Source organism: Lissotriton helveticus, chromosome 5_1 (genome assembly GCF_964261635.1).
Source record: "Lissotriton helveticus chromosome 5_1, aLisHel1.1, whole genome shotgun sequence".
Classification (NCBI taxonomy): Eukaryota; Metazoa; Chordata; class Amphibia; order Caudata; family Salamandridae; genus Lissotriton; species Lissotriton helveticus.
In genome coordinates, this window is record NC_136065.1 from 210,275,218 (window position 1) to 210,300,637 (window position 25,420).

The window sequence follows — 25,420 nt, forward strand, 5'->3', positions numbered from 1 at the left end:
CTAGTGCTACAAACTTTAACGGTCAGTGACCGGGTCTCGTGTGAGACAAAAAAGGGGGATCACCTGTTGGGGGAGAGAAACAACTAGGTGGTCCACGGGTAACCCTTCGCCGTTCTAGGAATGCCTGCGATGTCAAGCACGTCCCCTAGTAGGCTTCAGGGATGCCTGGTCAGTTTCAGTCGTCACGCCCCCATGTGGAGAGTCTTTTAACCAATCCATCGAGTGCCCCGTTGTGTCATGAATCATATGTTAGAGGCACATTCCATTCAGTCGCAGTGCGTTAATGAGTAAATGACCTGCTGAATATCCAACAGTCAATGTAGTTATCAGTCCGATGATGGTGACTGATCTCAGCGAGCCGGCTTGTGCAGAGGATGCAGCTGCTTGTTTCTTAATCTGTTTAAGGAAGTCCTCGACCTGCTGGGGCTTAATGTAGAACATTTGCTTGCCCGGATATGTGATCCGAAGGCATGCTGGATAAAGAAGGGCATTATCAATTTGAGCCTGCCGCAGTTTGTTTCACTTGAAGGAATTTGCGTCGCTCCTCCTGTACATGTGTGGTAAAGTCCGGATACATTGTGAAAGAAACCCCTTTGAAATGCAGTTGTTTCTGTTCCCTTGCCACCTTAAGGGCCACATCACGATCCCTATAATTCAACAAGCGCGCTATGAAGGGACGGGGAGTACCACCAGGGGCGGTCTCGGTCCAAGAGAGCGATGGGCCCTTTCGACGATGAAGTGAGGAGATAACAATTCCACCCCCACCACCTCCAACAGCAATTTTTCGACGTACTGCTCCAGCCTGCCCGTGAATGCCTATCACGTGAATATCATTTCTCCGACTTCGCGCTTCAATGACCTCATTTTTCAGGGCTATTATTTTGAGCAGCTTGTCCATCGGTGTGACCGTGTTGCGGAGGTGACTTGTGGTATCTTCAGTCTCCGATATGCGATGTTCGGCCTCTTTTATTCGCGTCTCGTGGCCTTCGAGCTTGTGGACCGTTGCATCCATATGCGTAGATAGGGTATCAATGTTATCAGCCATGTTCGCAAACCCTATAGGATTGCCTGCATGCCATCACCTGGTGCAGAATGAGAGTTCTGTGTTGAGCACTCTGGGCCATTATCCACCTCTGTGGTCTGCTGTCGTGGGCCTTTTTTCACGTCAAATGTGAGGCGCGGCTAGCGCGTGTCAGGCTTGCCCATTGCGCCTTGTTAACAGTATGCTCCCAATGTGGACTGCAAGAAGGCCACTGGTGTAGATTGCAGGGGGGGACGGGGCGGGGAGATAACAGTCAGTGCGTGCCCAGCGCAGTATTCAGGATGCCACCCAGGATGTGTAGTTTAGGCAGCTTGTTCCCCCGTCCTCAATTCTCCGATGTCCCAGCAGTGGTGCCCGCAAGCTTCAGGGGACACACGGGAGCCAATACAGCAGCAACGTGATCCCTCCTGCATGGAAATTCACTCCGCCTTGCCGCCCAAGTGACACCACCTCAGACCCTCACCCCAGGGCTCAGGATGAATATTTAGCACTGTATAATAGCGCTGCGTGTCCTCCGTTAGCAGCGCCTCCTGCAGCGGGGAGCCTCTTGTGTACCGCTCTCATGCACACCGTGCTCTTCACAGGCAGGCATCAAGGGCACATATGGACTATGACTGCCACCTATGGCCGATCCGCCACCCGTGTGGGACCCCAGGCCCGATAGCTGCCTAGCCGCTCTCATGCACTCTTCCTCCTCGCAGCGCAATTGTTTGGACCCTCTGTGTCGCAGACAGACCTATATTCTCCAACCTTGCTGCAATGCCACTCACTGCACCTCCGTCGCTGTCCGTGCAGCGCCGCGGCCTTGTCACCACGCCGGCGCTGCGGCACTTGCGTGTCAATTGTGCCCGGCAGGCAGTTCCACGCTGTGCATGGTCTCGTTACGGGCGTTCACTCCAGAGGCTGCAATGACACCATCCTGCGACGAATTGTCCCCAAACTGAGCGCATAGGTGCCCCAGGCGTGGGGCTCCACTTCCCGTCGTTTTTCAGGGCAAGTACTTTTGTGAAGGCGAGGATAATTGCAGGATTTCTGTACCAGGCTGCGGGAGCCTCACACCATGGCGGCCATTCCGCTTGTGCGCCACCGAGCGCCCCCTGCTGTAGGGGTGATTTACATATATTAGATGCAGAAAGTTTGGCATGACACGGAAGTGTGCCAAGTCAAGTTTTTACTTATGGTTTGCTGCTCCATGTCAAGCAGCCTGCAATGGCAGTCTGTGTGAAATTTGTATCTGGGTCCCTTAGGTTAGCATAAGCTATGCTGTAGCTTTAGGATCCTCTTTAGTACTCATGCCCTAGGTACCTGGGGTGCAATTTACTAGGGACTTACAGGCTGCTCAAGTCCTTAGCAAATTGTTGCACATTTAGACAACACCTTGTTTTAGGCAAGGAGCACTAGTACCGAGGTCTGGTTAGTAGGCCTCAGTGCACTGTCAGTCAAAAATCAGCACCTTTTAGATAAAAAGGGTGCAAAAAGTGGGGAGAAAACTGCAACAAAAGCCCAAATTCCTACAGTCACCAATAACTACACAGATTCCTAAGAGAGTCATATAGCGGCGGGGGGGTTCCGTGAAGGTAAGCAATAGAACTGCGCTGGCCTATCTGCCCGCTGTGAGAAACTTGCGCATGTCTTGTCTCTGGAGTCACGAATCCTGGTTTTGAAGCACAGGGCGTTGACTGACATCAGAGGCGCTTGCCTGCCACCTGGCGGTGGCCTATGTGGAGTTCCGACATGTTTCCCTGGAGGATGTCTGGCAGTGTGGAGGGCGACAACCTGGTTCTTCTATGAGCATGGTGACAAATCTGGGAAAGTCATTTACTGGCTGAGATCCCTCTCCCGTCGATCCCATGCTCACTAGCTAGCAATTTGGATCAACTGATCACAGCAGACGAGATTGGGGTGATACGCTCAGCTATGCCCTCGGGCAAGACACCGGCCCTGAAAGTATCCCTATTCAGTATTATTGCCGATTTAATTCCGTTTTGATCCCACCTCTGTTGGCCATGTATTCAGAGCCTGTGAACAATGATGCCCTTTCAACAGGAGCTGGACATGGCTTCAATTGAGGTGATCCCCAGAACAGGTCAACTCTTGCATAATTGCACCTCATACAGGCCTCATTGCCCTCATTAATTCGGAGATCAAAGATTTTTGTTAAGGTCTTGGCCAATTGGTTGCAACTGCCCCTGCAGCACTTGACCAGAGGGGCGTAATACTGGCCTGCAGCACGCAGCACTACATCAACAGTGTTCAGTTGGCTCTGTCACGGGGCACCGCTTCCTTCCATTTGGTGGCCTTGCTCCTGACAGACTTTGAGAAGGTCTTTGACACGCACCATTGGTCCTTCAGGGAGAACAGTCCTGGCACGCGTGGGGCTTGGCCTTGCCCCCTCCCTTCCGGCTAATTAAGCTCCTGTATTCTGAACCGTTGGCGCAGGTCCGCATAAATGGGTGGGTCTCCTCCCCCTTCCCTATTGATTGGGTTGCCGTCAGGGCTGCCTTCTTTCTTTCCTCCCTCCTCATTGCCCTCACCATTGAGCTGCGAGCGCGACTCTTGAGATGCAATGCTAGGGACAGGGATGGTCGTGGGACGATGGTCCAGAGTAGCATATTGCGCTCTACCACCCCTCCACCCCCAACTGCACCCCACACAACATGACTTTCGGTCCGCCTATCTCCCCCCCCACACTTAGCACTCCCGTCACGCCTAGCCTGCGCCCCTCCTTCAACTTCTCACCCCCCACTCTCACTCCCCACTATCCCACCTCCACCCCCGCAACAGCCAGCCTCCACACCGCCCCCATTTACCCTTCCCCTCCTAGCACTGATGCCCTTCCCAATAACGCCAACAGCAACCCTCTCTCTAACACTTCCAACCCCGTCACCAGCTCCACCTCTCCACCCCGATTCCCTTCCCTCTCCAGCAACCTACACGCCTGTTCACCGTCCGCACCCATCCCCAACTCCGTGCCCAACACCACGCTGGACATGATTATGTCCACCCTCCTCCAAGTGAAAGAAGAACTACACTCCATCAAAGAGTTTCTCATCACACACCCCAGACGCCCCCTTCCCAACACCACCTTTACACCTAATAACACTTCCCGCTCACCTCCTACTCGCCTTACCACACAACACCCCCCACACTGGACCTCTATCCCCTCTCGCAATTCCACCAATCGCAATACCAATAGCAATCGCATTACCACCAATCTTAATACTCCCTTTACACCGAACAATACACCTAACAACACCTGCTCCCCACCTCCTACTCGCCTTATCACACAACACTCCCCACACTGGACTTCTATCCCCTCTCGCAATACCACCAATCGCCCCAGACGCACTACCAATACGTTCTCAGACCATGACATACACACTCTTCTCCACTCCTACGTCCCGGCTCCCCATAATCGCCTAGCCACCAACCATCTGCCCATCCCAACGATTATCTCTAACCCCCTCAGACACCAAAAGGATAACAACAGAGGCGCCGTCCCCAACAACCTCACAAATGTACCCCTTACTATAGAACCTTCCTCCACCCTCTGCACCCCTAGCCTCAAATGCATACTACTCAATTGCAGATCGGCCCAAAGACATTCCGCGGAGGTCGACGATCTCATCACTTCTCTGGAACAGGATCTACCAATTCTGACTGAAACATGGTTATCTGATTCGTCTACACCTATCATGGATATCCTAGTCCCACCCAACTACTGTATCATTAGACTTGACAGGATCAAAAAGACAGGCGGTGGAATTGCCTGTATCTACAGAAGCAACCTCTCAGTTATTAAAGCATCCGCCCCCTCTCTTACTTCCTGTGAATACCTCTGCCTTGATATCATCAGCGAAAGCAAACCGGTATGTTCACTACACATCATATACCACCCACCTGGGGACAAGCTCTCCTTCTTCCAACAACTCATGGACACAATTTCAACCAACTCAGGACCGCAAAACACCCAAATTTTCCTTGGCGACTACAATCTCCATTGGAATGACAGCAGTGACACAGTGGTAATAGCCTCAAAAGCTTCCTCAACGCCCTTGATCTCACCCAAATTTGCAATAGCCCGACCCATGAGAAAGGTTCTATCCTCGACCTTATCATCTCCAAAGAGGACGCTATTCAACTTGAGTCAATCCAACCTTGCGACTGGTCAGATCATCATATTGTCTCCTTCCTTATCAATGAAAAAATTAAACTTAACCCAATTCAAGCCTCTAAGCCCAAAGTTTGGAAAAGAGACATGAAGAAACTCAACCCAAACTCCTTACCGCCTAACAGCTGCAATCTCCTACTTCCCCCTTCCGGCGCCACGGACGTACATCTCCTGACTGACCACTATCTCAATGCTATGTCCACAATAATCAATGAGGCTGCACCCTTGCAATTGAAAAGAGTTTCGTCCAAGATCTCCAACCCATGGTATGACGGGAGCCTCAATGATGATAGACGGGCCATGCGAATGGCAGAGCGCACCTGGAGGTCTGCCCCCTCTGCACTGCACCTAAAAACCCTGAAGAAACAGAGAAATGCCTACTTCAGGAAAATAAAACGCTCAAAAAGAGATTTCTTCAGCCTCCAGCTCGCCCAAGCAAAAAACCGCCCAAGAAAATTGTTTGAACTAATCAGAACACAATCCAAAGAACAACCCCAGACACTCAGCACCTTGGGCGTGACACCTTCATGTGAAGACTTCTCTGCTTTCTTTAACCAAGAAAACGACAACATAAGAAGCGATCTCCTCAATGACGCAATCCTTTACTCCAACCCCCAACACACAGCAGCACCTGAGCCAAAGAACAATGCTACATGGTCTTCCTTTGGCACCTATTCTGAAGAAGAAATTGGCAGATTGCTCAGCACTCTGAAACCATCCAATCACCTCACTGACCCCCTTCCTGCTAACGCTGTTAAGGACTTTACCCCTTTTCTCCTCCCACTCTGGACTAAGATTATCAATAGCTCTCTTCAACAAGGATCCATCCTTAACGCCCTCAAAGTCGGACAAGTCACACCGCTACTGAAAAAACCAACAGCAGATCCCTCTGATCTAAACAATTACCGCCCTATTACAAATATTCCCACTCTCGCTAAACTGTTGGAAAAATGTGTACAGCTACAACTGACTAAACACATAGATAAGTTTGATCTCCTCACCGCGCATCAATCAGGCTTCCGAGCAGGGCACAGTACCGAAACGGCCATGACTCACATAGTTGACGATGCCCTCCAAATCCTAGACCAAAACAATACCTGCCTCCTCATCCTTCTTGATCTTTCCTCAGCATTCGACACAGTTAAACATGAGAACCTACTCGATCTATTAAACACAAGAATGGGCATATCTGGGACTGTTCTCAAGTGGTTCACCTCCTTTCTACACAACCGCTCACAAACATTCAAAAGCAACAACCTGATGTCCTCTCCGGTACCTGTATCGCTAGGTGTCCCTCAAGGATCCTCCCTCTCCCCAACACTGTTCAACCTAGTTATGGAACCTCTCACTAGTTTGCTACAAACATCCAATGTTCACTTTCACATGCATGCCGACGACACCCAACTTTATCTCAAAATACAATCTCCTAAGGACATCATGCTTCTGAACACCACGATCAGAAACACCCAATCCTGGCTTGCCGAGAATCACCTCAAACTCAATGCGCTGAAAACTGAGTTCCTCCTGATCTCACCTCCCAGAAAAATTTCTATGGCTCAAACATGGCTTAAGCACTTAACAGCTCTAAATGTACAACCTACCATAGTAGACTCAGCAAAATCTTTAGGCATAACACTTGACGCCAATCTCAACATGCAGCAGCACATCAGCAAGGCAACCAAAGGAGCGAACTTCCAAATCAATACCTTGAGAAAACTTAAACCCTTCCTTCCTGCTAAAGACTTCCAAACTGCAGTACAATCTTTAGTCATCCCGCACATAGAATACGGTAGCCCCGCCCTCTGCGGGCTCCCCCTAACTACAACGGCACCCCTAAGAGCGTCTCTTAACGCTGCAGCGAGACTCATCACTGGCTCAAAAAAACACTCGCATATTTCCCCTGACTTTAAATCCCTGAACTGGCTACCTTTTGAAGCCAGAATACATCTGAAAATCGCCTGCTTGACGCACAAGGCTGTACACATGAATTCACCCGCCTACCTCACTCAAAAGCTGACAATGTCTGGTGGCTCTAGAACTACTAGAAGCACAAACAATCTTCTGCTGAAGCCTCGAAGATTTCGGAAGGAAAAAACCTATAAACGCTCCTTTTCAGGAATGGCACCCAGGATCTGGAACTCACTCCCTAGTGAAACCAGGCTCATCTCCTCCAACAAACTTTTTAAGAAAGAAGTAAAAGCGATCCTCATGGCTAAATACACATGATCTATTATTCTGTATTTCTCAGGATTCCGCTCTGTACTACCTGCCTGACCCCTTGGGCTATTTGTATTACTTGTATTATCGACTTACTTGATTGTATACGTTCCCACTTTGTATATTTTATATTGTTTGACGCACCTGTTTGACTTTGCACACTCTACCTACACCACCTTAACCCTACTCTCGTACTACTGATGCACATCTGTGACTATACACCCTGCACACACCTACCTCAACTATGCCTTTATGCTATCTCCAAAAGCATTTTAAGCACGCTTAAACGAGTATATGCTCCTTATTTTTGTACTGTTATACTATTGGCGCAACTGTTTGACTATGCTCCTTGGACCGACACTACCTCACCTGTGACCTACCCCTTGTATTTTGACCTACCTATGTAACTATGCACCTTGTACCTTAATGACCTCAATTACTACTCTATCATCCCCTTGTACTTGTAAAGCGCTCTGATATCTGCAAAGATCTTGTTCGCGCTATATAAAACTTTCAAAATAAATAAATTAATTATTCTGCTCCTTTTGGATAATCCTCAGTCTTCGGACACCTGATGTCTGGAACTTTTGAGCATATATGGGGAAGCCTCGGGTTCCTGAGTTAACACCACAAAATCGATATTAAACCCGGTACGAGGCAATTCGAGCCTCTGGTCTTGGCGAGCAGCGATTCCTGTACATCGCCAGACCTTTCAGAATCTGGGTATCCATATTTACCAGCTATTCCAGCTAACATGGCCCCTTAACCTGGCTCCCCTGGTGGTTAACATGAAGAGAACTGCCAGAAATGGGGATGTCTACCTTCTCGGGCGTGTAGCCCTCTTCAAAATGATGGTGCTCCCTAGTTTCCATAGTTTAAAAAATATTTCCCCTCCCTATCCGCAACAAATGGTTCACAGTCCTTAACTCAACTGGCCCTGTATTGCCTTGGATAGTTGACACCGGTCGCCTTATGATGGGGGTATGGGAATGGCGGACCTCCATCGATACTATAATGCCTCCCAGGTGATTGTGTCAACGATTGGCTTAATGGGGGTTGGAGCGACCCAACCCACATGGCCAAGTTGGCCCTGATGAGGGTTGACCGAATCATGGGCATCCTGTACCGTCCTCAGACTCCACAGTAACTTCCAGACATTACCTGTGCTGTCTTCTTGAGCTGGACACTGGCGCTCTGACTTAAGGGCTAGGACCATAGATTGATGCACAAGTTACTACTTGTGTAACGATATATCTGTAAGAGACATTAGTTAGTGATAGATTCCTTACCTTAGAATATCCCCAGGCGTCAGACTGGATCCGGATTTTTTTTTGCGTAGCAGTACCCATGCGGGTCGGTAGGTATCGTCCGCGGCTCAGCGTCCGTCGTCGGCGCCGTGATGACGTCGTCGGAGTACTTAGACGCCGCCTCCGCGTGCTGACATCAGTTCTTATACACAGCTTTTCCGCACCAGAAACGCAGAGCCATGATAAAAACCAACACTGGTGCCATGAAACTAGGGCCCTGAAAGGGGATGACCTTAACCATAGATATCAGTTCGCAGAACGGGGAGGATGGGTGAGTCGGTAAGGAATCTATCACTAACTAATGTCTCTTACAGATATATCGTTACACAAGTAGTAACTTGTGCATATGAAAGAGACACGTTAGTGATAGATTCCTTACCTTAGAATAGATACCTCACCAATACCAACCCCGGTGGTGGCTCTGCGAACCAATAATCATACCAGAAAGTCCTGGAGGACGGAACGGCCAAAGAAGCCATCCCTCCGGACTTGGCTGTCCAGGCAGTAGTGTCTTGCGAACGTGTGCAGCGAGGCCCACATAGCTGCCTGACAAATGTCCTGCAAGGGGACCCACCCAGCCCGGGGCAGTAGTAGTCGCCGTGGCCAGAGTGGAATGGGCCCTCAGCCCAACAGGAGGTTCCTTTTTAGCCAAAGAGTAGCACGCCTGGATGCACAACACGATCCATCGAGAGATGGTCCGCTTGTGCACCGCCCGTCCCTTCTTAGCACCCACGTACCCAACAAAGAGTTGGCCATCCACCCGGAACTGGCGTGTGCGATCCAGATAGTATGAGCGCACGTTTTGGGTCCAGACGGTGGAGCCTCTCTTCCTCCTTCGAGGGATGCGGAGGCGGAAAGAAGGTGGGCAAGGTGATGGACTGCCCGATGTGGAAGGCTGTGACTACCTTGGGCAGGAAAGAGGGCCTTGTCCGCAACACAACCTTGTCTGGATGGACAGAAAGGAAAGGAGGTTTAGAGGAAAGAGCCCGGAGCTCACTCATCCTCCTGGCAGAGGTGATGGCAACCAGGAAAGCAGTCTTAAGTGTTAGAAGACGGAGAGGACAGTTATGTAGCGGCTCGAAAGGAGCGCACATCAGGTAGGTTAGAACCAGGTTCAAGTCCCACTGGGGCAACACGAAAGGAACCGGAGGGAACATATGAGTGATGCCCTTTAAGAATCTGTTAACAATCGGGGACTTGAACAAAGAAGGCTGATCAGGTAGTCTTAAGGCGGCGGAAAGGGCAGAAAGGTAGCCCTTGATAGTGCCCAGAGCAGAGCCCTGCTGGGCAAGAGAAAGAAGGAAGAGAAGAACCTCAGAAAGGGGGGCAGAGAGTGGATCCACAGCCTTTGCTGTGCACCATGCCACAAATCTGTTCCACCTGCAGGCGTATACCGACTTTGTGGAGGGACGCCTGGCTGCCAGAATCACATTACAAACTTCAGGAGGCCAGTCAAATGGCCTCAACTGTCGCCGCTCAATCTCCAAGCATGGAGATGGAGACTGGACAGGTTCGGGTGGAGGACCGTCCCCTGCTGCTGTGACAGAAGGTCCTCCTGAAGAGGCAGACGAATCGGGGGAATCGACAGACATGCTGAGTAGCTCTGGATACCAGTATCTTCGTGCCCAGTCCGGAGCCACAAGCATAACCTGGGACCGGTCGCCCCTGATCTTCTTCAGCACTCTGGGCAGAAGTGGTATAGGCGGAAAGGTGTACAATAGACCGCAACTCCACTCGCGACGAAAAGCGTCTCTGAGCGAGTGCCGCCTTGGAAATTCCAACGCACAGAACTGATGACATTGCGCGTTCTCTACTGTGGAGAATAGATTTAACCAAGGCTCTCCCCACTGCTGAAAGAGGCCTTGCGCCACGTCCGAGTTCAGACGCGATTCGTGATCCATCATGCACCGACGGCTGAGTTCGTCCCCCCTGGCGTTCAGGGAACCTGCCAGGTGTTGAACCACCAGGGTCACGCCCTGATGTTCCAGCCACTGCCAGAGGCGCAGAGCCTCCTGGCATAGGGTCCACGACCCCACCCCGCCCTGTTTGTTGCAGTACCACATGGCGGTGGTGTTGTCCGTGAACACCTGCACTACACTCCCCCGGACAGAGGGTAGGAATGCCTTCAGTGCAAGTCGGATCGCCCGCAGCTCCAGAAGGTTGATGTGGAGCCGGGACTCCGCCGGAGACCAGAGGCCTCTGATCTCCGCCTCTCCCATGTGGCCCTGGAGGGATGCGTCTGTCACAACTATGTGCTCCGGTTGGGGTAGGGAGAGGGATCTGCCGCTGACCCAATCGCGGTCCGTGAGTCACCACTGCAACCGTCTTGCAGTGCCCTCCGAGATCAAGACATGGTTGGACAAGTTGCCCTGATGCTGGGCCCACTGAAACTTCAGGTCCCACTGCAGAGCCCGCATCCGCCACCGGGCGTGATGCACCAGAAGGATGCAGGAGGCCATCAGCCCAAGAAGCCGCAGCGTCAACCTGACTGAGACTCGGGGCAAAGGCTGAAAGATCGACCCTTCCTTGGCCACGAAAGGCAGCCGTTTTCTGGCACGGGGCCAAGGACTTGGCCGAAGCCCTGGAGTCCTTAAAGCGCTCAAGCGCATGGTCTGCCTTGTCGCCAAAGAGGTGACGGCCATCGAACGGCATGTCCATAAGTGTGTTTTGGACATCAGCCGAGAAGTTGGCAGACCTCAACCAGGCGTGGCGACGAATCGCCACCGTCGTTGCCATCGCTCTGCCTAGATAGTCAGTAGTGTCAAGCCTATACCGGATGGAATAACGCGCCGCATCTCGACCCTCCACAAGGGCTTGGCCGAGTTTAGCCCGGACCTCCACCGGGCATTCTGGCAGCACGTCCGCGACCGTATCCCACAGAGTGTGGGTGTAGCGGCCCAAGAGGCATGCGGTATTGACCGACCGCAATCCTAAACTCAGGGAGTAGAATACTTTCTTTCCGTATTGCTCGTGCCTCTTGGATTCCCGGTCGGGGGGGGAGCCGACGTGAATGCGGTCTGGGAATTAGAGGCCTGGATGACCAGGCTCTCGGGAGTGGGGTGGGTAGACAGAAAGCAAGGGTCGCCCGGAGCCAGGCGGGGGCGCCAGGCCACGTTCCTATCCACAGGCTCACCTGTGGCGAGCTTGGACCAAGTGCCCAGAAGAACGTCTGATAGGGCCTCATTAAACGGCAGCAGAGGCTCGGCCGAGCTTGCCTGCGGTTTAAGGACCTCAGTGAGGAGGATAGTCCTCACGGACGCGACAGGGAGCTCAAGGCACCACGCTATAGGCAGCCCCCTCCTCCGTAGCCACGCTAGGAGGGGAGAAAAAACCAGTGTTGGGCAAAGTGTCCAGACCACTGGCTTCACCAAACTCTCCTGTCCAGTCCGTAGAATACGGACACTCACGTGCCAGAGGGTCCTCAGACCCCTCCCAGTCCCCCTCGTCACCCATCGCTTGGTACTCAGGCTCAAAGGATGGGGCCGGGTCATAAAAATAGAAATCTCCCAACGGCGTCGAGAGCGGCGCCACTCTGACGCCAGACCCGAACCGAGGGCAGGACCAGGGACGGCGGCGTCCTGGGACAGCGCCCGGGGCGACACTCTTTGGGCCGGCGCCGGCGAGGTCGTGAGGTCGACCGGCGGCGACCCAGATCCGGAACCGGAACCATGAGGCTTTGCGGCGTCGGGACCGAAGTCGGCGCCGGGGCTGGAGCACCCGACGGCGCCGGGGCCGAAGCACCCGGCCCGCGTGGGGACCCAGTCTGGACCGCTTGGCCCGAAGGCGCCGCGGAACCTGACGGAGAAGCGAGCGACCTCATGGCCATGAGGAAGTCACCAATCTCCCCCAGCGTCGTGTTCTGCCCAGGGACCGGCGGGTATGGAGCAGGCCGCGACACCTGCGGCTCCAGCAGAGCCGCGTTGGCGGTGTTGCCCGAACCCCCGGCCGCATCGCGCGAGCGTCGGGGGGAGTCAGAAGAGCGATGACGTCTCTTCGACTTCTTGTGCTTACCTGAGGAGCCCGAAGACCGTGGACGACTCCCGGACCCCGCGACCGGTCCCTCGACCTCCTCGCGGACCGGGACCTCGAGCGGCGCGGGGCCGACTGCCGGAGCTCGATCATTTGCGGGACCGCTCCCGCCTAGCCTTAGATGTCAAGGCTCGACAGTCGGAGCAGGCCTTGTCGTCGAGGCCTAGGCAACGTAGACACCGGCGATGGGGGTCGGTAACCGACATCAGTCTGTCGCAGTCGGCGCAGGGTTTGAACCCGGGCATCTCTACCGGCACCGTCAGAGTCCTACAGACTTCGAAGTAGATCAAAAATGATCGAAAATTTTTTGTCAAAAATAGACTAAGTGTACCACTTTTACCGGATCAGCGCTTGCTGGCGCGGAAAAAAGAATTACTGACGTCAGCATGTGGAGGAGGCGTCTAAGTACTCCGACGACGTCATCGTGGCGCCCACGACGCCAACGACGGACACGGGAGCCGCAGAGGACGCCTATCGATGCGCATGGGTACTGCTATGCAAAAAATTGCCGGATCCAGTCTGACGCCTGGGGATATTCTAAGGTAAGGAATCTATCACTAACGTGTCTCTTTCAGATGTGCAAGTTTCCTCTCTGGCTGGACACCTGGTTACATCACATGGCAGGCCTGGCTGGGTTTGCTAAAATGGACAGTATAGTTATTTCCCACTTAGGGGACCTCTGGGCCAGGGAGCAGCTTTCAGTTTTCCAGGCTCTACAACAGCAACAACTATCTAATACTCAATTACCTAAGCACCTGCAGTTCCGACATGTTCTCGTGGCCCACCTCCCATTAGACACTGCGATCTCGGATTTAAGCCTGCTGGGGGCTAAACAGGCTTACCCATGGCGCTATATCGCAGGTCTACGGTTCACTGGTCATTAACTTCCCAAACCAGTTTGCGAGGCTGAGACAGAGGTGCGAGGCGTTTGTTGGGGAACTGGACAACACCGACTGGAGGGCCACTAGGATGGCCCCATAGGAACTGGCCATCTCCACATGCCTTAAACTGATCCAATTCAACTATCTCCATTTAACCTATGTGACCTACCAGCGGCTCCAGGGAGTGGGTAGGATTTTGCAAGGCAAATGCTTTCGCTACAAGGCGACTGATGTAAAGTTTTTTCATGTGGTTTGATCCTACCCAGTGTTGGTCCCGTACTGGCAGGAGATATAGCAAGAACTCTTGTCAGTCCTTGACCTGGAGGGGGAATTTCAGGGGGTGGGGAGACAGACCGGAATGTGCCGTGGTGGGGGTGGCCCTCCCCGTCACTAAGACATTGCTTGGGGGTGGAAATCCCTGTCTCCGCCTTCATTGGCAGTTTGGCGAACGGGGACGGACTGGTGTGCCTAACAGGAAATGCTAATATAAATGGCCTGGTGATGTCCCCAGAAACATGGGAAGATTTGGGACAAATGGAGGGATTCTTACTGTTTGGGTTTAGATGACTGATGGGATTAAGTCTGTGTATTTGGGGTGCAACTATGACAAAATGAGTTTGACTGTACTGATATTCGTGTTTTATGAACAAAATAATAAAAATTGGTATAAAACAAAAACATCTTAGGAGGATGTACATTCTTATTCACTTCATATGTGCATTAACTGACTGCCAAACCAATATACCACTGGTATCTCTGAGACTAAAAAGTGGTGGACTAACACACACCACCTCACAAAACATTGGATGAACATAGCATTTCCTTCAGCACATATCAATGTTCATACCTCTCCATCCGTGCTCTCGGTTGCCATGCACTGCTCATTAGCAAGCATGGTAATCTCATCTTTCTTTGGTGTTTCCATCCTGCAGCTGCAGAGCGGTACTTCCTGAAGCCCATCTGTCTCCACCAAGTCCTCGCCATTTGAAGGACCTGCAATATTACGATAACTCTAGTTACTGAGGTAAACAACCTCTGTAGATTATTTTACCAAAGAACAATTTATTTCAGTGTTTGACAGAAGCACACACAAGATTGCTGTGCAATTTTATCAGAGATGAAAACACATCCACGGCGCAAATGTTACATAAATTACTGTAACCTTGGCTTCACAGTCAACTACTGCAAAGTACTCCACTCACACTTAACGAAGAATCAGGTATGGAGGTTACAATACCTAATACTTTCATGAAGAGTAGACATCAGCCACCGCTCTTTTCTCACACTGAGAACATAAATCAGACACAACCACCATCAGCGATCCAGTGCCAATAAACACTTCTTATATAGAGATGGCAGACATACTATGAAGCTATGCAGGTGGTTGTGATTCACACTATGGAAACACCCAAAAAGTAAACAAAACCAGTCAAGCAAAGGTAAAGAGTTAAAGGCAGAGTGATAAAATGAGAACTAACCACAAGTAATAAGCTGCAAAACTACATTTCAGTCATGGACACGTTCTCTGGATTCAAATGCTTTGATGTCTCTGGTTGTCAGTATAAATGAACATAGAATTCAAAGGTGTGATAAGTCCCCGGAGCAGGAGTTTTGACCTCAAAACATGCTCTGCTCCTGAGTGGTTCATGCCATTCCTCTGACAGAAACGATGGAGTCATGCTGGCAAGTTTCACCAGGTACATAGTCTTTCGAAAAGATTTTTTTAACTTTCCCTAGGGTTTTATTCAGCACATGCAGAGGGACAGCGAAGGTGGCATCTACAAGGAAGTGTCCCTATGCAAATACCTTGCTACCTTACAAACAAAAAGACTGCCAACCTCCATTGAGGAAAACCTGTATTCACCTCCCAATTCTTTGTGCTGGTGACTAAATCAAAAATCTTTAACAGTTGATGAACCATTATTCTGCATGCTATTCAGGCAGTTATGCATATACCTCATAACAATGGCTATCCCACAAGCAAGAGGAGGAGGAGGTTATGTAGTAAGTTGCTGGCCCACACAAAGGTCTTAAAGCTGAATTACTGCCGCTTTTTACCCATTTTTGATGAAGGGAGATGTGTCAGTGAGAAAACAAAAATCAAAGAGGCACACCAAAAAGTGGCTAAAATGCAGGCATTAGTTCTTATGAGGAATTTACTGAGCACTTGAGAAACAGGATCGGACCTATACCAAAGATAAGGTTAGAGGCGGGGGGGGGGGTTATGCAGAGATGGGGTACACCATATATAACATACATTTGTGTATATGGTACAACTGTGCAAAGTTATACATTTTAGGCGCAACAGAAGTCGTTTTCACCCCCCCCCCCCCTACATCATGTGAATACTCACAGATTAATGAAAGGAAAGAGCCAGAATGTTACAAATTTAATCTTGGCCTAATGTCTAAAATATTGCGAAAGTCCCTGCCACCCTGAAAGGGTAGGAAAATATGACAATGCACATGAGTGGTTTATTTATAACCTACCCAAGGATTATATAAAGTGTTAGGGCTTAAGAGGACTTCTCTCTCCTAACTTCGACTTTGTATTTTAATCAGCCTAAATTTGAAAAACAAGATGAAGTCCATACAATTCCAGGTAGTGACTGCTGAATCAGGAGGAAATGTATGACATTCAAACTGTATGCATGTACACCTCTGCTAAAAGCTCAGCGGGTACAAAAAATATGCTAAACATGAAAATATATGTGCTGAAAGGAGCCAAGATCTATTCTAAATGAACACGATCTAAAATAAGCTTGCGACTTTGAAGCCCTGCAACACAGCCAGCACGACAAATGTTATATATTTTCTTTTCCTCATATGCTATTGGCATTTTATGAAAAGCTGGATAGCTCACTTACATTTCTTGTGATTATCCACCAGAGAACATTTAGCAGATAGACCAGTGTATGGAAACAAAGAACCAACCAAGATGGTGCTGCCAACACAAGAGCTTCCCTAGGACTACTAAAAGCATAACAACGAAGACAAAGAGAAACAAAGGTACAGCTCTGAAAGCAATGCAGAGAATTCAGACAAAACACAGCTATATTTGATATACCAAGCCTTACTTTTGTCGAAAAAATGCATTTCATCTAGTACAGTAATGACTGTAGAGTGATGAGACCGTAGTTTTCCGTGTACGAAGATGGGTGGCTTTCATCATGACGAGGAGGCTCTAATTACTAAATCAGGCCACAAAACAAGCAACTCGCAAGGACTCGGGGAGTTGTTGGGAAACTGAATGTCACTAAATGGTCCTTCACAGCTGAAAACTCCCCAGTACAACAAAACATTTGCTAACAGATTCGTATCCAGGACTCTCAACACTCCTAATCAGAAATGAGGCCCCTGTCCTGAGATGATTTCCGCCCTTTCAAAGCTTTATACATAAAGAGCTCACATACTGACAACATTCCATCTCTATGTCAAGGGCAGACATAAGAGAGTATATCCATGTGCTTCCGAGAGCAAATCATACCGCTATTCAGTAGATTTTCATTGCACCTGTCTAACAGCCCCACTTACTGAGGGTTACTTGACAAGCCAGTGTCAACAGCACAAATCAAGCTGGGATCTCAAGTCCCACTTTTCCCCACTATAAGAATAAGCGTATATTTTTGAGCATGCTTCGAGCTGTTGACCTTAAAAAGAGGACAAACTGTAAGCCACACTAATAATACGTGGAAACCTATGCTTGTAAGATTCACACGCTGAAGACAATAGTTTTTGGCTGTTAGCGTGCAGAGGTGTCCTCGAAAAACTCTTACCTCTACAAAAACTATACTCAGCACAAAGCAAAACCTATGCTGATTGATATGGTGCACACCATTAATCCCTTACGGGAGAGTCTGTGCTCTTTCAGGCTTAAGAATGTTTGAACAGTGAAACTGTCAAGAGCTAGTGTAGTGTAATCTGAGATTTCCTCGAGCTCCACCATTAAATTCTTTAAATTCCTAATGTCACATCTTCTATCATACCATTGTCTGATATTCATTAACAGCTTATCTCTCAAAGGATCCAGAAAAGTTTAGAAAATGATGCCCTCTCCCGGGTGTTGAGACAAAACATCGAGTTGTTATTATCAACTTGCAAAAATATTGAGTCAAAAATATTGAGTCAAAAATATTGAGTCAAAAATATTGTGAAATTAAATGAAATGAAACATTCATAGTATGGCTACCCGGAGGCATCCCAGCGCTGGTAGCATCAGGTGAATAGAGTTCGGCCAATTTAGGGGAATAGCCAGGTCTTTAACAATTTGCAGAAGGCCAATGATTAGTTTCCTTTCGTAAGTGGAGGGGAAGCGCATTCCATAGCTTTGCTGCATTATATGAGAATAGTCGACCCCCACTTCTTGCCTTCCTAATCCTGGGGGGGACGACAAAATTCAAGGCTTCTGAACGAAGAAGTCTGTTAGGCAGGTAGGGCTGAAAGAGGTTTTGAAGAATGGAGGGCCCCTTTCCCGCTAGTGACTTGTGGACGATACATAAGGACTTGAAACTGACTCTCCTTAATAGGGAGCCAGTGGAGGGATTTCAGGGCAGGTTTAATGGATTGATGTTTGGGAGTGCCCATAAGAAGTCTTGCTGCCTAATTCTGTGTGATCTGGAGTTTAGAAAAGGTTATAGCGGGAGCGCCCAAATAGAGAGCGTTCCCGTAGTCCAACCGTGACAAAATGAGAGCCTGGACCAGGATTTTTCTTGCTTGGAATGGGAGAAGAGGGAGGTCCTTTCGCATCATTTTTCGGATGCTGCAGCACGCAGCTGCCGTCTTCCTTGCTCGAGTCTTGAAGGCTCTTGGTCCATCCAGACTCTCAGACTTTTTAGTTGAAGTTTGGGGGAAGGGTGGGAGCCGAGGGCAGTCGGCCATATAGTTTTTAGATCAGTGGGGGAATGATTCCCCAAGATCATTATCTCGCTTTTGTCCCCATTCAGTTTAAGGAATCATTCATCCAATTTGCGATTTCTTCTAGGCAAGGACGAAGACTGTAGGAGGACCTTTCAGCTTGATTAAGTTCTACCACAAGTTGAGTGTTGTCTGCATAGGTAATTATATGTACGCCAAACGGTAGCACCCCCTCTGCTAAGGAGCCCATGTATACGTTGAATAAGGTGGGGCTCAGGGATGACCCCTGGGGGGACTCCGCATCTGAGGGGCAACTGAGTGGAGGTCACCTCTTTATCAAAGACCTGAAAGGATCTGTTACTCAGATAGGACTGCAACCAAGCCAGAGCAGTTCCGGTGACTCCCATTTTTATGAGTCTGTGGACCAGAGTATGACGGTTTACTGTGTCGAAGGCAGCGCTGAGGTCCAACAGAATGACCACTGCGGTGCCCCCGGAGCCCCCAATTTTCCTTCCCTCTTCAACTACAGATATCAGGGCCGATTCGGTTCCCTGGAAGGGTCGGAAACCTGTCTGGGATGGATGAAGGAGATTGTGTGTCTCTAGGAAGGTGGAAAGTACGGAGTTGAATTGTTTTTCAGCGATTTTGCTGACCCCGGGAAGAAGGGATATACGGCGGTAATTTCCCAGGACTGTAGGATCAAGGCTAGGTTTTTTAAAAATTGCCTTTACCATTGCTCCCTTCCAAGAGGGAGGAACCACTCAGGAAGAGAATGAGGCATTGATCAGCTCTAATATGACAGGAGACACAACTTCCGCCACCTGCCTCAATTTCATTATAGGTGCCAGATCTTTAGGAGACCCACTTTTTATCTTTAACAAGATGCTTTCCAATGTTGGCTTATCCATCAATGGAATACTTTCCTTTCCAGGAGGGGTTGGTAAATGGAATTAGAAAGTGGTCAGTTATGCAGCACAATACCCTTGGTGCAACCACATTAACTATTGCATGGTTAAACACTTATAAGGCCCCAAAGGCAAGACCTATTGGCTTTGCCAATGTGTTTAGCCATGTTGTATACCAGAAGAATATCGGAGGGATAGAAGGAGAAGCAAGGTTTGTATTCATATAGTACCCGTTACCCCTGATGGATGTTGAAGCAAAATGACCTTGTTTATAAAGAAAAAAGTAGCTCTAGCAACAAAGGAAGTAGATGAAAATTCCAAGTACTTCTTCCTTTTGTCCATGTGACACAGAAAAGACAAACAGGGAAGACTAAGAAAAATCAGAGACCTAAAGGAAATGGCAAGCAATTAGCAATAAAAAGCATGGATATTTAAGTAACAAGCAAGATTAATATTTTTAATTTACAAAAGATTTCGAAAGCACAGCGCAAGCGAAACCTAAAAAGGACTTCAGCCATTTTACGGTCGAGCCAACCAGTCCCAAATCGGTTAGACAGTTAAGCAAGAAGGAACGGCTTGTTGAAAGGTGCAGAGGGGCACCAGCAAGTCAGTGAGTAGACTGTAGCCTCTGGTGAATCTCAGAGTACAGTGGTTTTGTGCTATACCTTAGCTCAACACTTGCGTGCATCCTTTTAAGGCCTGAGACTTTGTGATACCAGAAAGCCATTTGGCTAAATGAGGTACGGTAATTATAGGAAAGGCTGAAAGTGAGGTCATAGGTCTAATTTTTCGGATCACCTGGCTTAGGCAATTTGAAAAATTACAGGCTTATCGCCCTACTTCCTTCAAGATCCACAAAAGTTCTTCAAAAGGGTTGACTATACATTTTATTCTCTTTGAGATACATGCCCGTCTGTCTTGATCTCGGTTTCTGTACTTCCGCAAATGGCGCACATATCACTTCCTAGATAACAACCTCTCCTTTAAAACCCTATCACTGCAACCTAACCATACCGGATCACTGCCAGACGATCTATTCATCTCACCGATTATTTACATGAACCTACATAACCCCCTGCTAATTATCACATCCAACTCCTTTTAATGTAATCTACCACAAGAAACGGGAGAGATGCATGGCATGGAATGTTTTTCTTCGAAAGCACGAGTAATAACAATACCCAACAATTACCACTAGACTAACAACCATGTTGGGATTCTGGAGTAGCGTGCTAATCGCTTTAAAGTCTCATCAGGTTTAAAAAGTGCTACCTAATACAATAATAAAACCGCTCTTCTCAGTTGCACGCCTGCAACACACTGTTCTTGAGTGCAGTCCATCTGACCCGTAGAGCACTGCTTAAAGGGATACCGAAACGCTATCAATAAAACTAATACCGTTACGGCACGTATTTAGTATAGACTTTTGAAAATGAAAATCTGAATTGATCCCACGGCGGGCAGGGGAGGATTCCAAGCCCGCCTTGTGCAGTTTCATACAATGCTACTACAATATAATTAACCCGCTGAGCTATGAGTGCCTTTTTAAATATAAATCGTGCAAGGCTGAGATTTGGGTCTATTTTTAATCGGGTTGTGACAAATGGCCGCTGGTTTCTCAGGGAACCAGAGCTGACATCTGATATACATGATGCGGAAATCTGTGGTTTCGGCACAAGTGGCGCTTTCTTATCTAAGAGTCACACTGGACGCTGCTGATGCAATCTACAATCCTAACTGTCATTGCACAGCTTAATTAGATCAGCCGAACACGAAGCATCTGTGTGGCAGCGGAGCAGCTCGGTGCCAACAAGCCTCGAGAAAGGTCACGATCACACGGTGCATTCAAAGCCGCACTGGGCATGAATGGAGCACAGTAGGTAGATGCAGTGCTTTAACAGATTATCTGAGCCGGCTCGAATATTAGACTGGTGTATACGTGCAGAAGCAGACCAGGCTCAAGAGGTTATGCTGCTCTTTTAACAAGAGGCGTAATGCCTGCGTGGATGGTCACTGAAATGAATTCTGTTAGACAGGACTGTACTTCAAGTTCAAATACGCGTAATTCTGGAGTTCTTGAATGAGACGTCCCTTCTATAAACAAAAATACCCTTTACGGCCAGATCCCTAAACTTTGGGGTTTACTTGCTTGCAATGGACCACTGTAGCCTCTGGCATGGGACACCCACATCTCTAAAACTGGGGTGGGTGGCGGGGGAGTGTACTGCATCTGCGCTGCCCTCGGTACGTGGAATTCTGCTGGACAGTACCTTCAATGCCACTCCTGCCTTTGTGTTCTCCCAATGCTGTTCCTTCGCAGAACCCAGTGTTCTCGACTCACCTGCATACAGCTAGAACTAACTCAGACCTGGACAAGGAGTAAATGGCTCCAGATAAATGCCTCGCAAGCACCAGGGATCATCCCTGTGCCCAGATGAAGACAAATAAGGGACCCATGGACTGCCAGCGACCTCATTCTTTTTCCGAACACTAGAGCTAAAATCCAGAGTTAAAAATACAACGAATTCCGGTACACCGAGATTTGTCTTTTTATCTGCCTATTAAGACTACAGTAAAGGACACTTCCATGTACAGAGAGCATGGAGAATTCTGGGCTTTCTTCCCAGCAATACTAGACGAGGTGGGCACAATCTACATTTTTCACTTGGAGCATTCTAAACACCCCCACGAAGGTGATTACAATAATCATGCACAGAAAATGGAAACCTTTAGTGTTATACTAGGTTTGAAGAAAATATAATCTGCTTAGCTGTTAAGCGGAACTCACTAGCAGGGGGTGGGAAGGGAGTGGGGGTGGAGAAGAGATTTCTTTTCAGCATTGACCATTTTACGTTTAAAAGCCCCCAACAAACGTGCATATCCGGCTGTAAAAAATGTTACTTCACGCTGTCAGCTTTCATATCAGTAAATGTTCAGAAGTGCGGGGGATGCTGACGGAAGACAACTGATAGAGAACAGAGTAGAGAAAGTTCAAGAAAAGAAGAAGAAAGACAACGAGCGAGGGAAGCGGGAGACACGAGGAACAAGTCCGCTGTGAAGTACCGTCTTCCACTGCCAAGTTTTGGATTTCAACAAAAATGACCAGAAGCGTTCACGTTTCAGGTTTCTGCAAATCAATGCTTAGAGGGCTTCTGTATTACAAAAATGAAAATAAGTAAAAATAAAACCAGAGAGTTATGTGCGCTCGCGCTAAAACAAAATAAATTTAAAAAACATGCAAATGGTGTGTGCGCGCGTACGGCAAAAGTGAAAGCTGATCGGGCGATGAAAGCTGGCGGCTGCGCGCGTGCTAGCGCGCGTATCCGCAAGCGCTAGACTAGCAAAAGCGTGTGGTAGCACTTCTAAAAGCCCACTAACTAAATTTCTAGCAGCGCATGCGCTGGCTCAGGCGAGACCTAAAAAGATGAATACAAGCAAAACAAATTATTGAAATCATCGAGGGCAATCCCCAGGGTCCGAGGTTCTTGAAACATGGTAGTATTGTCCTCTGTAACAAACAAACCTATTTCTGGATGCCCCCAGCAACAGATGTCTGCCAACATCTCATCATTTAGAACCCACTTATGTTTTTTTTTTTCTACAAACAATAAAACTTTCCTTCTTTTGAGTTTAGCAGGTCGAAGATGCATCGTTGTCACTTGAACTCCACTAAGAATAATCCAGTGCCAAATCGCCTGAGCCTCCTAAGAGCGCACCCAGGACTTTGTTACCTCTTGCATGTTCATTTAGTAGACAGTCAACATATTTTCCATTTGAAGCAATAGAGAGTGCCTGGCTCACAAGCCAGAAAGATTTCAGAGCAAGATGTACTGCATCCCTCCAACATGCTGATCTGGTCGTCCTTCTCTGTTGAAGACCACAATCCCTGAGTGGGAGGATTGCCTACATAAGCACATCATCCTACTAAAGAGGCTTCTGTCACAAATGTTAGAGAACGAATCACAGGACGGTGTGAGACACCAGCCAGAAGAATCTTCTTCTTGTACCATCACTTCAAAGACTGGGGGGCATGACAGCTGTACCTAGTCATCCCTACTCCATGACCACTGATACAAGCATTCGAGCAGAGGTCTAGAGTGTGACCTTGCATCCCAGCCTAGAGAGATGCATGAGGCCATGGATCCCAGAAGAGAGGCCACTTGGCAAACAGAAGGATACTGTACTGTTCAAAGATGAGCCATTTCTGACGAATGGCAACACATTTATTTTGAAAAAGAGACTTGCTTAGATTTCTCAAGTCGAGGGCCATCCCTAAATATGTAACTGTTTGCAAGAAATAATATTGCCTTCTTGACAGTCAGATGAACACTGTTAAGTGCAAGTCCAGAAAAAGTTTGGTTTATCAATGCCTATTCTTGTCGCCATCCTCCAAGTAAGGATAAATATTCCTTTCCTGTAGAAACATACTGGTAATACTGCCACACCGTTTTGAAAATCTCTGGTAGCTCATTTTAGTCTATAGTGAAGAACTTTAAATTGGAAATATGTTTGACAAAATTTGTATCTTCGGAAAACTTTGTGATGCGAATATGGGTACATGAAAAATAAGAATCCTGCAAAACAAGAGTGCACATCCCATCATGTTACTGAAGATGTGGAAAAATATGATAGAGTCAGCAGCCTGCATTTTTCAATAATCACCCATTTATTAGCTTTTTCACATTTATACTGAGATGGAAATCTTGTTTGGACATGTTCTAATGAAAACTAAATAATGTGAATAGGCTCCTTTGACGTTTTAAGGCTAGTTCTATAACACCTTTCTACCAAAGTGTCAAAAGGCTTCTGAATCAGCGACCAAGCATTGCAGGACTCAAACTACTCTGTGGAAACTGGGGTTAGGTGTGGGGGAGAGGGCAGGGGGGGTCTGATATTGTGCCCATTCTACACAATATCTAGGATCTATAAGTCTTTTATAATCACTTTCAATGCTGGGAGAGCACCAGAGTGGTACTCGATAGAGGCAAAATGGCAGTAATTTTTCTGCTGGCCCTCTCTCAGGGTGGCAGTGGGCTATTGACCACTACTTCGACCACAAGACGACTTAGGTCTCTAAAAGGACTGCTGCTGATTTTGCTACAGTTTCTGCCTTTCCAACAAGCGATATGAGAGAGTTTTTTACCATTGCCGAAGGATCTAAGCTGAATGCATCTAAATTCCTTCCTCCTTTGAAAACCCCATAGGCTTCATGGCCTCCAATTTCATTTTCTGGATTCCTTCATCTGCCAGACAACCAAAAAGAGAAGACCACTTAAAAGCTAACTGCAGCATCTTTTTTGCTGAGCTTGTAAGGTCAAAGGTTTCTCTCTAAGCCAAGACCAACACCTCATACAGACTTCATTATACAAATTCACAACAGTCACGTCTGCAGCATCCTTTGCTATACCCATCTGTAGCAAGCTCCCCTTTGCTGCCTGCGCAGCAGGTCTTTGCTTGCTGCCCACCGATCTCTACAAGACACCCTTCAGCCCTCTGCCTCGTTCTACTGCTTTCTGCTGTATTTTCTGCTGCTCTTCCCTCTAGTCTACTGCTTCAGTCTCGTTTCTCACCTGCATTTCCACTGTCCTAATGCTTCCTCCTTCTGCTTTTTTCTCTGCTTTGCCCCTTTTTGTGTCTACCTGATCGTTTTCCACTGTTTGAATTCAGCCGTTTGCCTCCTCCTACTGCTTTCTCCACTGCTTTTGCCAGTTTTTCTTTTATCTTCTACTGCTGATTGCCTGCTTTAACAGCCTCTTCAGCTGCCTCGCTGTGCTCCCGCTTGTCACCTCCCGCAAACCCAGCCCACCGCCACCCAGCACCCCTCCCACATCCCAGGTCCTACCTAATGGAGGCTGCAGAGCGACCCCACTGAGTAGGTCCTTAACCCAGCTGCCCCTTTCTGCAAGAGCAGCAGGTCTTCACGTGCTGCCTGCCGCTCCATTCCTGAGAGCCTTTGGCCCCCTGTCTTGTTTTCCCACTTTTTGAAGAGTTTTCTGCTGCTCTTGCATCTTGTGC

General features: G+C 48.5%; 1 protein-coding gene across 10 annotated transcripts in view; it reads right to left on the minus strand.

Moving 5' to 3' along the window:
* EHMT1 (euchromatic histone lysine methyltransferase 1) overlaps positions 1 to 25,420 on the minus strand; it is a 984,283-nt gene that overhangs the window by 481,163 nt on the left and 477,700 nt on the right. For all 10 annotated transcript variants that reach the window (XM_078642016.1, XM_078642018.1, XM_078642009.1 and 7 more), the window contains one exon: positions 14,495 to 14,640. In XM_078642016.1, the coding sequence (XP_078498142.1) occupies positions 14,495 to 14,640 (146 nt within the window). The remainder of the gene's footprint in view (positions 1 to 14,494; positions 14,641 to 25,420) is intronic.